This window comes from Haliaeetus albicilla, chromosome 17 (genome assembly GCF_947461875.1).
Source record: "Haliaeetus albicilla chromosome 17, bHalAlb1.1, whole genome shotgun sequence".
NCBI classification, from domain to species: domain Eukaryota; kingdom Metazoa; phylum Chordata; class Aves; order Accipitriformes; family Accipitridae; genus Haliaeetus; species Haliaeetus albicilla.
In genome coordinates this window covers 21,942,433-21,955,082 of record NC_091499.1, presented here as the reverse complement: position 1 = coordinate 21,955,082, position 12,650 = coordinate 21,942,433, and the positions used below count along the sequence as shown (strand labels likewise).

Genomic DNA, 12,650 nt, shown 5'->3' with positions numbered 1-12,650 from the left:
GAACCCAGGCTTCCCAAGTACTAGGCTGGTGCCATGATTTCAGGGGGATGCTTTCTCTTCTGAGGGAAAACAAAGCAACTTATTCAGTCCTCCAAAAAACTCTTAAGTCACTTTGCAGAGAGGGTTTGGTTACTTAAGTAATGTAACCTGTTATATGCCATGTAATCATAGTAGTTTGACCTCTGCATGCTTTAAAAAATGTGAAGTGTATTGATACTGATGTATTTTAGATTGTGAGGCAAAATATGTTAGCAGCCTGGGATCTCAGGTTCTTAATTCTTGGGGTTTTTTCTTCCTGTAACTGTTCTGGGAAAGGAGAAGACTGAAACACAGTTGTTGAAGAATTAAACTTCCAGGTATTTCTCTTGGAGTGCTTGAGTTGGCAGAGAACTCTAGACATCTGCTAAGTTAAATGATGTGTACAGACTTTTTTCCTTGCTTTCCTTGCATCCTTGTCATTTGGATGTAAGATGTTTCTCTAATTTGCTAATGTAGTTGTAGCCGAGATAAGAAGCTCTGCTAGAGCTTTGTGAGGAGAGAGGGTGTTTGTAAGATATAAATTCCATCCTACAAGTGGCATTGCTAGAGATTTGGCCGACAGGCAAAATTTGTTTCTGAATGTGGGGACCCTCAACAGGAAAAAGCTGTATCACAAACTTTACTGTCCTAAGGAAAAAGACAGTAGTAAGAGCTGCCCTTTGATCTCACTTTATCCAAATAAGACTTGAGAAATGAAGGCATCTGACTTAGGATTTAAGGAGACTGTCAGAGTCTGATGGGCTTTGGTAGTTCCAACTTAGACCTGTGCTGATTGTTTCCGGCTCTCTGAAGCTGGTTTTTAATCTTAGGGGAAAGTTCAGGGAACAGTAACTGATTAATAAAATTGCTTCTCGTACAATGAACTCGTGCAAATAGAAACCTCAGCTAAAGACAGAAAAAGTGCAATAGTGAGTGCGACCAGTATTGCTTGTTTATAACAGCCTTTTATCTATGTGGGGAAAATGTAGCAAAGTTAAAAACTGCATTTGGCAGACAGCTTTTAGGGGCCTCATTTGCTCTTGAGGCCTAAAACAGCTGAAGGTGCCCCTCTGCTCTGTGTGGCCTGAAATGGCCCAATACATGGTATTTATTCATCTAAAAACCCAGTTGAGAACCCGGATGGGGGTTGGTATCATCAGAAAATTAGTGGTTTGGGCTATGGAGCAGAGGCAATGGATGTGTTTTAAAAGATGACTGGGGGAGAGGGAACAATAAGGAGCCCAAACCATTGGTTTATATGTAGCCTAGTGTTTAGCACTCGTCTCCATTCCCAGCTTTAATCCCAGGTCTCCCTCCATCTGTAAGAGCACCGTGCCATCGGCTGCCCAGTTGGGAGCTGCTTCGAGTGGCATCGTTCCTGGGGAAGCCATGCCGCTGGCTGGGGAGTAATCCCTTCAGGAGAGCTGTTTTGCAGCAAGTGCTGTGCACGTGAAGAAGTGAGCCTCTGTAGTGATGGGGAGGTGGTCGCGTTTGAATGTGCGAGGTGAGCCCGTCTCCTGCTTTGCTACGTGCCCCGTGGACCCTGCTGTGCCTTCTCTGAGGGCTGCTCTGTGCCAAACGATGAAGCTGCCCTTGAACCCATGGCTCCCACCCTTCCAAAGGGAATGGTTTAACAGGAAGGACACAAACTCACCCAGGTCTTTTATGCAGTTTGCTCCTTGGCTGCACGAAGGGCCCGGGGTGCTGTACGCCTGGCAGAAAGCTTCATCTAGCTGAGGGAGAGGGCAAGTAGTGAACTGCTGGAGGGGCATCCAGCCTCCCTCTTACCTGCAAGCCATCATGTCCACAGAATTGTGTGCAAGGACGTGGCTGCCTCTGTTTCATTGAGCAAAATCCTCTCCCTCCCTCCCAACGTGAATAGCTTTTTATCCTGTCTTGAAAAGAAGGCAGATACAAATGTAGATCAGGTACTTTCAGCAGTTTAAGAGCTCTTTGAGGTTGGGAAAAAGAAATCTGATTAGGGTTACAGCTGTTTCATTTCCTGACAGATGCACAGAGTGTTATGTGCTGGCGTACTGCGGATGTACACACACACCAGTCTTGTTTTATATCAGTGGCATAAGCACACAGCAGCTCTGTACTGAACTTCTTGTTCTGGACACCCTGCCAAAATATGCTTTATGCAGAATTTTCTGTTAACCAGGTTGTAGTGTGTGTGTGTGTGTGTGCATATAAATTTGTGTGTGTTTTCTTTGGTTGGCAGGGCCTTTGTTGCTGATTTTTTTGTTGCTGGAGTGGGGCAGTACACTGTAAACAAGTGTGGCTAATTATAAAGCACTTGTATAAAAAATGATTTGCATTTGTACAAATGGTACTAGTAAAAGCACCCGGGTAAGATGAGTACCATGAGTACCCAAATAAGCCCAACTCTGAATGGAGAACTCTTCTTTATTGCAGCCACAGCTAAAAAGCTGTTTGTAACTAAATGCTAAGGTGGTGTAATTCTCTTTTCTAGGAACTTGGAATAAGAATTCCTAGACCACTGGGACACGGACCAAGCAGATTCATCCCCGAGAAAGAGGTGTGGTAGTGTTTTCAAGTACACAGTGAACTTTATGCTTTTAAGGAACACTCTTTTACTAGTAACCCACATTTGGTTTCAGGACAGCAGCTGAGCTGCAAAACATTTTCAGTCATGATCACATTCAGTTCTGGTGAGACATTGGCCACAGTTCTAGTGTACAGAAGCAGTGAGAGCCCTGGGGAGCTTTGGAATAGTTATGACCCCTCCTGTACTGCTATCTAGCATAAGAGAAACCCGATACTGTTTTCTGTAAGAGTGTCTGTTTCCCTGTGAACATCCGGATGTAATTTCCTACTGGTCCACAGGGCACCTGCCCCCCTGCTCTGGGGTTGTTTTTTCTTGAGCTGCCTCTACCATTCTGAATAATCTGAGAAGCTTCAGAGTGCTGTGGCTGTGCATTTGTGGTGCTTCTCCCCTGATAGTCTGGTAAGAGAATTCGGAGCAGAGGAAAAGTTAGTAATGTGCCTGTGGTTTTCTAGGAATTTTAGAGCCCGAAGTTTCAATTTCCTTTTATTTCTCTCTTGTGTCATCTTAGCTAGCTTTTTACTTCTTTCCCTCTTTTTCCCTTAGTAAAAATGATGATTCAGTTAGCTTTTTGTTATTATAATAAACTAAGATCAGTTTGGAGCATTCGAGAAAGTGAAGGTGAGACAGTTAAAAATGAGAAGTCAGTGTGGTACGAGAGAAAGCGTAAAGCCAAAAATGTCCTTTTGCTGATATAACCACTTGTGATCTCCTAAATGAGAGGTATTAAAGGGATTTTATGTGCCTTGCCTTACGTGCACTGATTTAATGCCATCAATAGATCTAATATAATTCCTTTCACTGGGGCCTCTGAGTGCTGTGGTAATATATGTATTTACTATTTTATTGGTACTACTTAGACAATATTGCTAATTGCTCTTTCCGTTCAATCAGACGATTCAAGTGGGAAACGAAGACACCATGATGCACACACTGTTTGCAGATACTTTTGCTACGCTGGGCCGATTGGACAATGTTACCTTGGTGATGGTTTTCCACCCACAATATCTCGAAAGCTTTCTAAAAACTCAGCACTATCTACTGCAAATGGACGGTCCACTCCCGCTTCATTATCGACACTACATCGGGATAATGGTATGCTGGAACATAAAGCAGCAAGCAGAAACAGCCACTTTGGCAACAATCTCTGGTCTTGTTTAATAGCAGTTATTACTGTGTTTTGCAGTTTCTAGTTGGAAAGGCATTTCACCAGGAGCTAAGGGGAAAAGCAGAGTAGGTTTATTTGTGTCTGGTTTACAAATTGTTTTGTAAGACCAGTACTGTATGTTCATAGTTTCAGTACGACTGTGAGAAAGAGGGGAAAAGAATCTGTTATAAAAATAAGACAATTGTTTATTTTTGGTTTCCGTAGTATCTCAGAAACTGTTTTTCAAGAAAGCTTGGTTTTGTGTGTGTCCTGTCGAATACACCTCCCTCTAATTCAGTAGTCTGTCCCATCATCTGTTTCTGAATCTCTAAATTCTAAGCAAGTTTTCTGCCAGAAATAGTTGATTTCATAATTTCCAATCTGCCGATTCGATGATCTTTGCTTGCTGAAGTTGGAATTCTTTTGGGGCTGTGTCTTAGTTTGATGGGGAAAGTATTACTGTTTGAATAAATGATACTGGGTCTGTTCTTTGCTGAAAAGCTGCCCTTAGTCTCTCTTGCGTTCTAAACTTGCTTTTGTTTTTGTTGGTAAAGATTCACCTAGAGGCAGCCTTGCTGCTTCTCCACTGGAGAGTACTATGCAGTATGGGTGACATCCTTCAGGACATACAGTAAATCTATGCCTGTCCTTATCCCTGGATATAGGCATGTTTCACCTGTAGCCAGCAGAGTTATAATGTATATTAATGAGGATTATTTATGTTGTGAGAACAGCAATCAAAGGAGGCTGATGTGTTAATCTAAATTTTTTTTTTTTTTTTTTTTTTACTTCAGCCTTTGATCACTGCAGGTCTTATTCTTGAATATTTTGAGGAAATGATAACTTACGGTATTTGTCATAAAGCACTAACTTAGTGTAATTGTTTTCTGTATCACAATTGTGTTTTCTGTTCTAGGCTGCAGCACGACATCAGTGCTCTTACCTTGTTAACCTCCATGTGAATGACTTCCTTCATGTCGGTGGAGACCCTAAATGGTTGAATGGTCTGGAAAATGCACCTCAAAAACTGCAGAATTTAGGAGAACTGAACAAAATGTTGGCTCACCGACCCTGGCTTATCACCAAGGAACATATCGAAGTAAATCTTTCATGGTGTAATGTGAAAGTACCCTTATTTTTCAGTAATGCAATCACAGATTCTTAAGAGTTAGGAACCAGACAGGGTGAAAGATGTTCTGTGTTACTTTCATTTCAGTGTTATATCACTGTGATACTGCATGATATAGTATCACTTGTGACCTTGGAAAACTAACATGATCATAACTGGTCCTAAATGACCAACAGATTTAATGTACAAGACACTGACATTTCAGCGTTGCCATGTCAGATTTCTGTTGGTGCGGTGACGATGTGCTCAGATGTGCCCTTCCTGAAGCGGTGTGCTCAGATGTGCCCTTCCTGAAGCGGTGTGCTCAGATGTGCCCTTCTTCAGTAGCCAGAACCCCCTGAGCATTTCTGAGATGCTGCTAGAGGTCACCACGTTCTTGTCTCAGTTGCTGTGGGTTCAAATGCTTAGTTTTCAGGCTGGGTTGCAGGGAGCAGGCTGGCAGAAGAGCCCAGGGGAGCCGTGGTGGTACAAGCCAGCCAGGACTGCAGCACCAACAAGCCCCCAAGCAGCCGCTCCTGCTGCCCCCTTCTCCGAGGGCTGCCCGCATCAGCCAGCTTCCAGGGCACGTGCCTGCCCCGGGACCTGGCCGTGGTTACTGGAGCGGCTCCTCTGCTCTTCTCTTTGCCCTTAGCAAGGAGGAGGCGGGTGCTGGGACTTTCTCGGTGCTGTCTGCTGGGTGTGAGAGGCGGCGGTGGGTCCTGCTGGGAGGCTGGGCTGTGGGGGAGGGCATGCGTGCTCTGCCAGAAGGCCCCAAACCTCCCACACTTTCCTGCCTGAAGGGGAAGTTGGGGTTTGAAGCTTCTTGTCGAATGTAGAGCATTCCACCCACAGGGACAAGATGGAGGGAGCCCGGCCCCAATGCCAGGTTTTTACACAGCTGATCCGCAAGGAGTTGCCAGGGTTTTCTGAGACTGTAAAGACCAGCTGAAGAAACGTGCAACTGTTGTGGTTGCATCTGGATCAGAGGTGTGAAACTTCAATGCAAGTCGGTCTGGCCTCAGTACAAACTCTATGGTGCAAAACAGAAACCCCAGCTGATTCAAGAGCTGTGGGCCAGAGAGGGGAGAGAAGTCGTCTCCTGTGTGGCTTAACCACACGAGTCTGTGGCTGGCAGGTCACCTGGTAACGGGACACTGAGCACACTGAATGGCAGCAGAGAGTTAGGAAGCAATTGTGGATGTCGGAAAAATAATTTTATCTGGTCTAAGAAACGTTGATAAACTGCACTAAGGTGGGATCATTTGAACGATTTTTTGAAATTAATACTTTGGTCTTGCATTATTTTTAAAGCAACTTTTGAAGACTGAAGAGAATAGCTGGTCCCTGGCAGAGCTGATCCACGCGGTCGTTCTCCTTACACACTACCACTCCCTTGCTTCCTTCACGTTTGGTTGTGGAATCAGCCCGGAGATCGACTGTGAAGGTGGTCACACCTTCAGGCCCCCTTCCATCAGCAACTATTGCATATGCGATATTACAAATGGTTACCACGGGGTGGATGAAATTCACGCCAGCCCAACTGGAAGTATTCCAGTAAGTATCTGTCTGAACAAACAATCTCTTTCATTAGTAGTAGTTTCTTTGTAAACTTAATACACGGAGGGTGTCCGTCTCTTTTCATTCAGTGAGAGTGGGATTGATTAGCCTAATCCAGATGAGGGGGAACCAGTTGAAAAGATAACATTTAGGAGAAGCTGAAATGACGCTGGTAAGCTGGGGGAAAGTAGCGAAGGGAGAAACAAAGATACAATCTCTCAGTTGTCTATTTTTTTTGGTCTCTTGTCATTCATGTAGACAAACTGAGACCTAACTCCTGGTCTCAGCTAGTTCATGATACATGTCCTGGGCAGCAGTGGCCAGGAATGCTGTTTTCCATGGGTGCAGTGGAAAGTTGGTCCTTCCTTTGATTCCAGTCTTTGAGTTTGTTGCCTTGAATTGTTTGTGATACATCACACAGCAGATCATTCACAATTTTCTGACTCTGTCTCTAAAACAGTACTTCCTGCCTGCAGCACTTATGCTCACTGATCTGTACTTGCTTCCACTCAGTGAAAAGCATGATGTGAACTAAGTGTTGGTTTAAGAACAGTGATAATGGTATTTTCAGTGCAGGTTCCTTGCCTGTGAGACTTTACTGCAGTAGTGTGGGTGGCATTTAAATTTTGTCTGATGAGCTTGTTGGTTCTCTGAAGGAGCAAACTGACTGCAAAAGGCAGAGATGAAAGGGGCAGAACTGTATAAATTGAAGATAACTTATTTTGCTTTGTGCTGATGGATTTTTACAAGACCAGGTATTAAATTAATAGTGTATTGTGGTGTTAAAACAGCTCTTGTGAAATAAGATTATCTTGCACTAGCTTTCCTCTGAGGCTTAATTAAAATCTGCATTTACACTCACTCTTCCTTTTTCCTTCAGTATGTTTCTTCTCTGTGAGCAGAGAAAGGGAAAAATACAGTTGGGTAGTAAATTGTGGTTACTTCCTCTATTAGAATTTCTGTTACAGCTCCTTGTTTTTCACTTGTTAAACATTTAGATTAAGTAAGAGAAATTACTTTAATTTTAGTGTGAGAGCCACTTGTTCCAAAAAGCTATGAATCTTAAAATACGCTAAAAATACCAGGGATCTGAGAAAAGATGATGACTAAATTTGAACTGTTGGGTCAGTACAGATTTTTTTCAAGAACCGTTTTCCTTGAAAAATTGGTATTTGAAGATGTAAATGAAGGACATCGCTTGTATTTAAATATTCTGGCTTGACGATTTCTGCCATCGTTGTCACTTCATTACATGGAAATGAAATGTTTCTCTCTCCTTTTCAAGTCTACAGAGTCTGTCTGTGAAGTTGAAGCTCTTATGGAGAAAATGAAGCAGCTGCAGGAGTGTAGAGATGAAGAGGAAGCCAGCCAAGAAGAGATGGCTACACGTTTTGAAAGAGAGAAGAGAGAAAGCATGTTTGTGTGTTCTTCAGGTAGAACAGATGTAGTGTGTACATATATTTATTTAGACTTTTCCAACTCACTTCAGGAAATACTTATTACCACAAAAGGAAAGAAAGTGTTATTAGATGTCTCAAAACCATTAAAATTTCTTTGAAGGGATCAAGATTAGGGGTGTCTTGTTTTCTTCCAGGAACACTTAAAAGCAAAGTAGTGCCAAGATTTGTGGCTTCTCTCAAACACACCATAATACTTACTGACCAGTATTATGTTTAATAGAAATTTCCAACAGAAATAGAATCTCGAGAGAGAGAGATTTAAAAGTTTCACAAGAGATTTAAGCGTCTTGCAAGACACTGTAAAAAGAAGTTTTTCACACACTTAGCTATTTTAAGTGTATTAAACATTACTTTTCAGATGATGGTGAGATAATACTTAACTTGTTACAAGCTTCAGGTTGTTGTGGGCTCTTCAACAGCATTTCCTCTAAAATAAGCTTGGCATGGAAGTCTTAGAGGTCTCTTTTTTAATAGGCACTCTCTTCCAAAACAGATTTTCCCTTGACGTTTTTACAGACCCCTTGAGTTAGGAGTAAAATGTCCCCTAGATTTAGGGGATAGGGTGAAGACTAGTACATGAAAGAAGGGAGAAAAAGATGTTTGTCTATAAGAATCTGAGTGTTTTTCATGGAGTTGCCTCTAAAACCCATAGTTGCAGTCACACTGTACCAAATAATTTTAATACAGGTAGTCCAGTGAAACTCTGTATTTATTTAAAAAGCACAAGAGACTCTCATTTGTCTGCAAGAGTTCTGCTAGGACACTTCCAATTTGTTCTTACTGAAACTGTGTGAAATTCTGTTTGAAATTAACAGAAGATGAAGAATCGGCACCATCAAGAGATGTGTCTCGTCATTTTGAGGATACCAGCTATGGTTACAAAGACTTCTCCAGACATGGAATGCACGTGCCCACCTTTCGTGTGCAGGTAACAAGGATGGGGGCTGCTATCAGGAGGCTTAGTGCACAATCTGTTTGTTGTGCCAGATGCCAAACCTGGAAATTGCTGTGCTGTAACTTACTACCCCATGGATGAGAAGGCTTAAAGCAAGCAGATGAACAGCCCTCCCCAACCCCCCTGGATTATCTGCCCTGAGATAAATTACATTAAAGCACTAGTTCTTCTTAAGTTCATTTCTGAAATGCTCCATTCTGCATTTTTACTTATTCTAAGGATTATTCCTGGGAAGACCATGGCTATTCCTTGGTTAATCGTCTTTACCCAGATGTGGGACAACTACTTGATGAGAAGTTTCATATTGCCTATAATCTGACTTACAACACAATGGCCACGCACAAAGATGTGGATACCTCAATGCTAAGACGAGCTATTTGGAACTATATTCATTGTATGTTTGGAATAAGGTTGGTTTTACTACTTTCATTCTAAATAGATCAGGCTTGTTAGCATTGGCTTTTATTTTTCCTTTCTCAGATTGAAGCAAAGCTATTTATTAAGCAAACATGCATGTATTTTTAAACATATTCTTGTTTATGGGGGTGGGCCAGTAGTGGTACAAATTACACAATAATTTATTTTGCCATAGGAACTTAAGAAACAATGCAAGTGAAATAACTGGTTCTTGAAAATGAAAGTGTTTTTCTTTCAATTCCAAACAGATACGATGATTATGACTATGGTGAAATTAATCAGTTGTTGGACCGCAGCTTTAAAGTTTATATCAAGACTGTGGTTTGCACTCCTGAAAAGACCACAAAAAGAATGTATGATAGCTTCTGGAGGCAGTTTGAACACTCTGAGAAGGTACAGTTTGCATGTGTGCTGAGGGACATGGGCATTAGATCTGTTTGCCACACTAACAGCCACAGCTACCCAGCTAGCATTTAAGCTTTAGCTGATGTCACTGGGATTCTGCTCGCATTCAGTAAATTCATTAGGAGGTGTAGTACTCCCCAGGCTGAAATAATTTTTCGTTTGCTAGCTAACAGCTGACACCGACTGTGCAAGCTCTGAACCATATGGGGAGGTTAGACATGTAAACGGCACAGCTTCACCTCGACTGCAGCCTTCTCCTCTGCTGTCAGTTGGTACTGCCTGTGTCCCAGAGAGGCAGGGAAGTGATGCGAGATCCATCCCTTGGCCTCAGCCCCAGAGCAGCTTGGTTGCTGGCCCAGGGTCTTTGCAGTCCTGTGGTCATTTTTGGTGTGAATGGCCCCAAAACGGTTATTTTGTGTTAAAGCCTGAAGTCCTGCTGCTGGGTTATAGTCTGAATTGCACCTCCCAGTAATATTTCTTGCTGTTAACTCTCAGATGTCTACTCCATCAAGTTCATGTCCTCCAGTTTTTCTTTGGAAAAATACTTCTAGGCCTCACTTAAAATGAATGCTGATATAGTACTGAAACATAAATGTGCCTTAATCAGTGTTCATATCATCAGAGGCTCCATTTCTTGCTAAACTTGTGAAAATAGTTTAGGGATACGCAGTTATAATAGGGGTACTATAACTACAATGATTGAATGTGGTTCAAGTAAAATACTACATATGTTTGTTTTGGTTAGACTAACTGATAGAGACAAGCTTTTCAAGCACACAGATCCTTCTTTGAAGCCCAAAACTTTGCATCTCCATAGCCATCAAAATCTAACAATCATACATGTACGTGTCACTGAATCCAATCACTATCCATCCTCATGGAAATCATGTGAATGAAACCACACGCAGCCATTACATGCCAGAACAAACTCAGAGCCAACCTGCTGTCAGTGAGAGAATACTTTCCACCCCCTCCCCGACATGGTTTCTGATCTCACCCTCAAAGAAATACAGTAAAGGTGTTGAGGAGATGACCTGGGGAATGAAAATTCTTACCTCCGGTAGCTACTGAACACCTCTGTCTCAGTAACGATACTAGTTTTATGGCATGTTCCAATTTTTCTTGTGCTTCACCTCAGCTAACCACTCCATGTTGTTCAGGTGATAATTACCCATGTTTCTCTCTCTGTCCCACAGGGGCAAACGACCTTATCACCTCTTCCTTTGCTAACAACCCCCTCTGCTCCACAGGTACCAACCACCCTTTTGCCTTTAACTAATTGCTTAACTTAATCAAGCTAAATTTGAACAATTATTTTGAAGCTGCACATAGTCTGCTGCTGAAGAAGGGCGTGTGTGCTTGAAAGCTTATCTGTTTTTTTCTGCTAAACCAGCTGGTCTACTAAAGGATGACTACCTCTTCCTCTGAACCTGGCCCTGCTTAAGTGTACCTGTGACCCGTTGCTGCACTGTGCTGCAATACTACGTGCAGCGTTTGTTCAATCTTTCCTCCCTCAGCAAGCTTTACAGATAGAACTAATTATCTGGGTAGCTGAAATGCAAAGTGCTCCCCCACTGCTATTGCAACCACAGCCCCACAGACTTCCTTTCACTCGAGTATGTCATTGTGAGCACGCCGTTAAAAGCGCAACTTCTTTTCTTTCCTGAAGGTCCATGTAAATTTGCTTCTGGTAGAAGCTCGGATGCAAGCCGAACTACTTTATGCTCTGAGAGCTATTACTCGCTATATGACCTGATGTCTCTGGCTGCCTGTCGACGTTGGAATGTTCTGCAGCTGCAGTATGGCAGAGGAAGATACGAAGCCTCAGGACCAATGGTAGCTATAAGTTAAGATGCCCATTGTGCCATAACTCCTTTAGTTTCAGCTATTTCCGTGTTTGGAATATCACTGCTGCCCCTCGGCAGTGAACGCTTGGCAGTTGAAAAGACAGGGTTGTGCTGAAGTGCTGCCTGCTCATGGTATTTTGGCTTTAGACAGCACGGGACACTCTATAAACTTGTGGCAATATAGCAAATGATAGATATATAGATCTTGTGTTAAGGCAAATACTACGGGAGTTGGAGCGTGACAAGAAGTGGGACTTGATGACATTTGCTTTCCCTACAAGAATAATTTTAGAAAATCTTGATGCTGCTATTTGTGCTGGTGGAGTGAACAGACACAGGCTGTTCCAGTTAAGCTAAAAGTGAAAGTGAGCACTGCTATTGTCTGAGCCTTTATTGTGTGTGGTTTCAAAAAAGCCTTGTTATTTAGATTTCTTTTTTAATCAGAACTAAACCTCCTCTGCCCACACTGATAATTTGAAAAATAGCAGTCAATTTTCTCGAATAGTTTAGCCTTAAAATGCTACAGGACATTTGTTCAGCATTATTCGGTGAGCTCCAAAAGTGCAATGGCCTTCCTATGGAAAGAAGGGGACTTGACTTAGTTAAGTCCTCAGAGCTTTTTAGAGATCTAACTATGTGAAGTGTTGAGTAGCTTCTTGTCCTGTTTTTCAAGGATGAACCAAGGAGGAGCTAGGACAAGGTGTGGGAATGTTGTTCTAGACTGCCAAACAGTCCTACTGTATTACATGCCCAATGCTGGTCTTACTGATTTTTGCAGTTGCTTAAATAACTAGGCTAAAAAACATCTATTTTTAGTAAATCAAAACATGATTAAAATGCTGATGTTTAATATACAGTGGTTTTGGAGAACACATGAATACTTTTGTATGAGTGTGAATTGCTTTTTAAATTTGTCAGTATTATTGGTATTTTTTAAATAAAGGTAACAACTTTTTCTCTTGGTGTGTTTGTGTGGTTTAACTTTATGCTTCTGTCCTTACTGGTTTACTTACTGATTCAAAGACCATTTTAAAATGTTTGAAACAGTAACTGAGCAAACATACTTAAAATGACAAACGGTGAATTTTTCAGCTGAGTCTAAAATGATGGGAGAAAAAGTTTAAAAAGTAGATATACTCCTGATGTTTTCATCCTTCCCACAGTCCT

General features: G+C 42.1%; 1 protein-coding gene across 8 annotated transcripts in view; it reads left to right on the top strand.

The window, feature by feature from the left end:
• Positions 1 to 12,438, top strand: part of SESN1 (sestrin 1) — an 85,444-nt gene extending 73,006 nt beyond the window's left edge. For 6 of the 8 annotated variants that reach the window (XM_069805008.1, XM_069805010.1, XM_069805011.1 and 3 more), the window contains 10 exons: positions 2,495 to 2,560; positions 3,482 to 3,682; positions 4,651 to 4,833; positions 6,154 to 6,396; positions 7,685 to 7,832; positions 8,675 to 8,787; positions 9,034 to 9,224; positions 9,480 to 9,624; positions 10,833 to 10,886; positions 11,306 to 12,438. In XM_069805008.1, coding sequence (XP_069661109.1) covers positions 2,495 to 2,560; positions 3,482 to 3,682; positions 4,651 to 4,833; positions 6,154 to 6,396; positions 7,685 to 7,832; positions 8,675 to 8,787; positions 9,034 to 9,224; positions 9,480 to 9,624; positions 10,833 to 10,886; positions 11,306 to 11,392 — 1,431 coding nt within the window. In that variant the 3' untranslated portion in view covers positions 11,393 to 12,438. Of the gene's footprint in view, positions 1 to 2,494; positions 2,561 to 2,830; positions 2,990 to 3,481; positions 3,683 to 4,650; positions 4,834 to 6,153; positions 6,397 to 7,684; positions 7,833 to 8,674; positions 8,788 to 9,033; positions 9,225 to 9,479; positions 9,625 to 10,832; positions 10,887 to 11,305 lie in introns of those variants that run through there. The other 2 variants (XM_069805014.1, XM_069805009.1) reach the window with 2 other exon arrangements.
• The last annotated feature ends 212 nt before the right edge of the window (positions 12,439 to 12,650 follow it).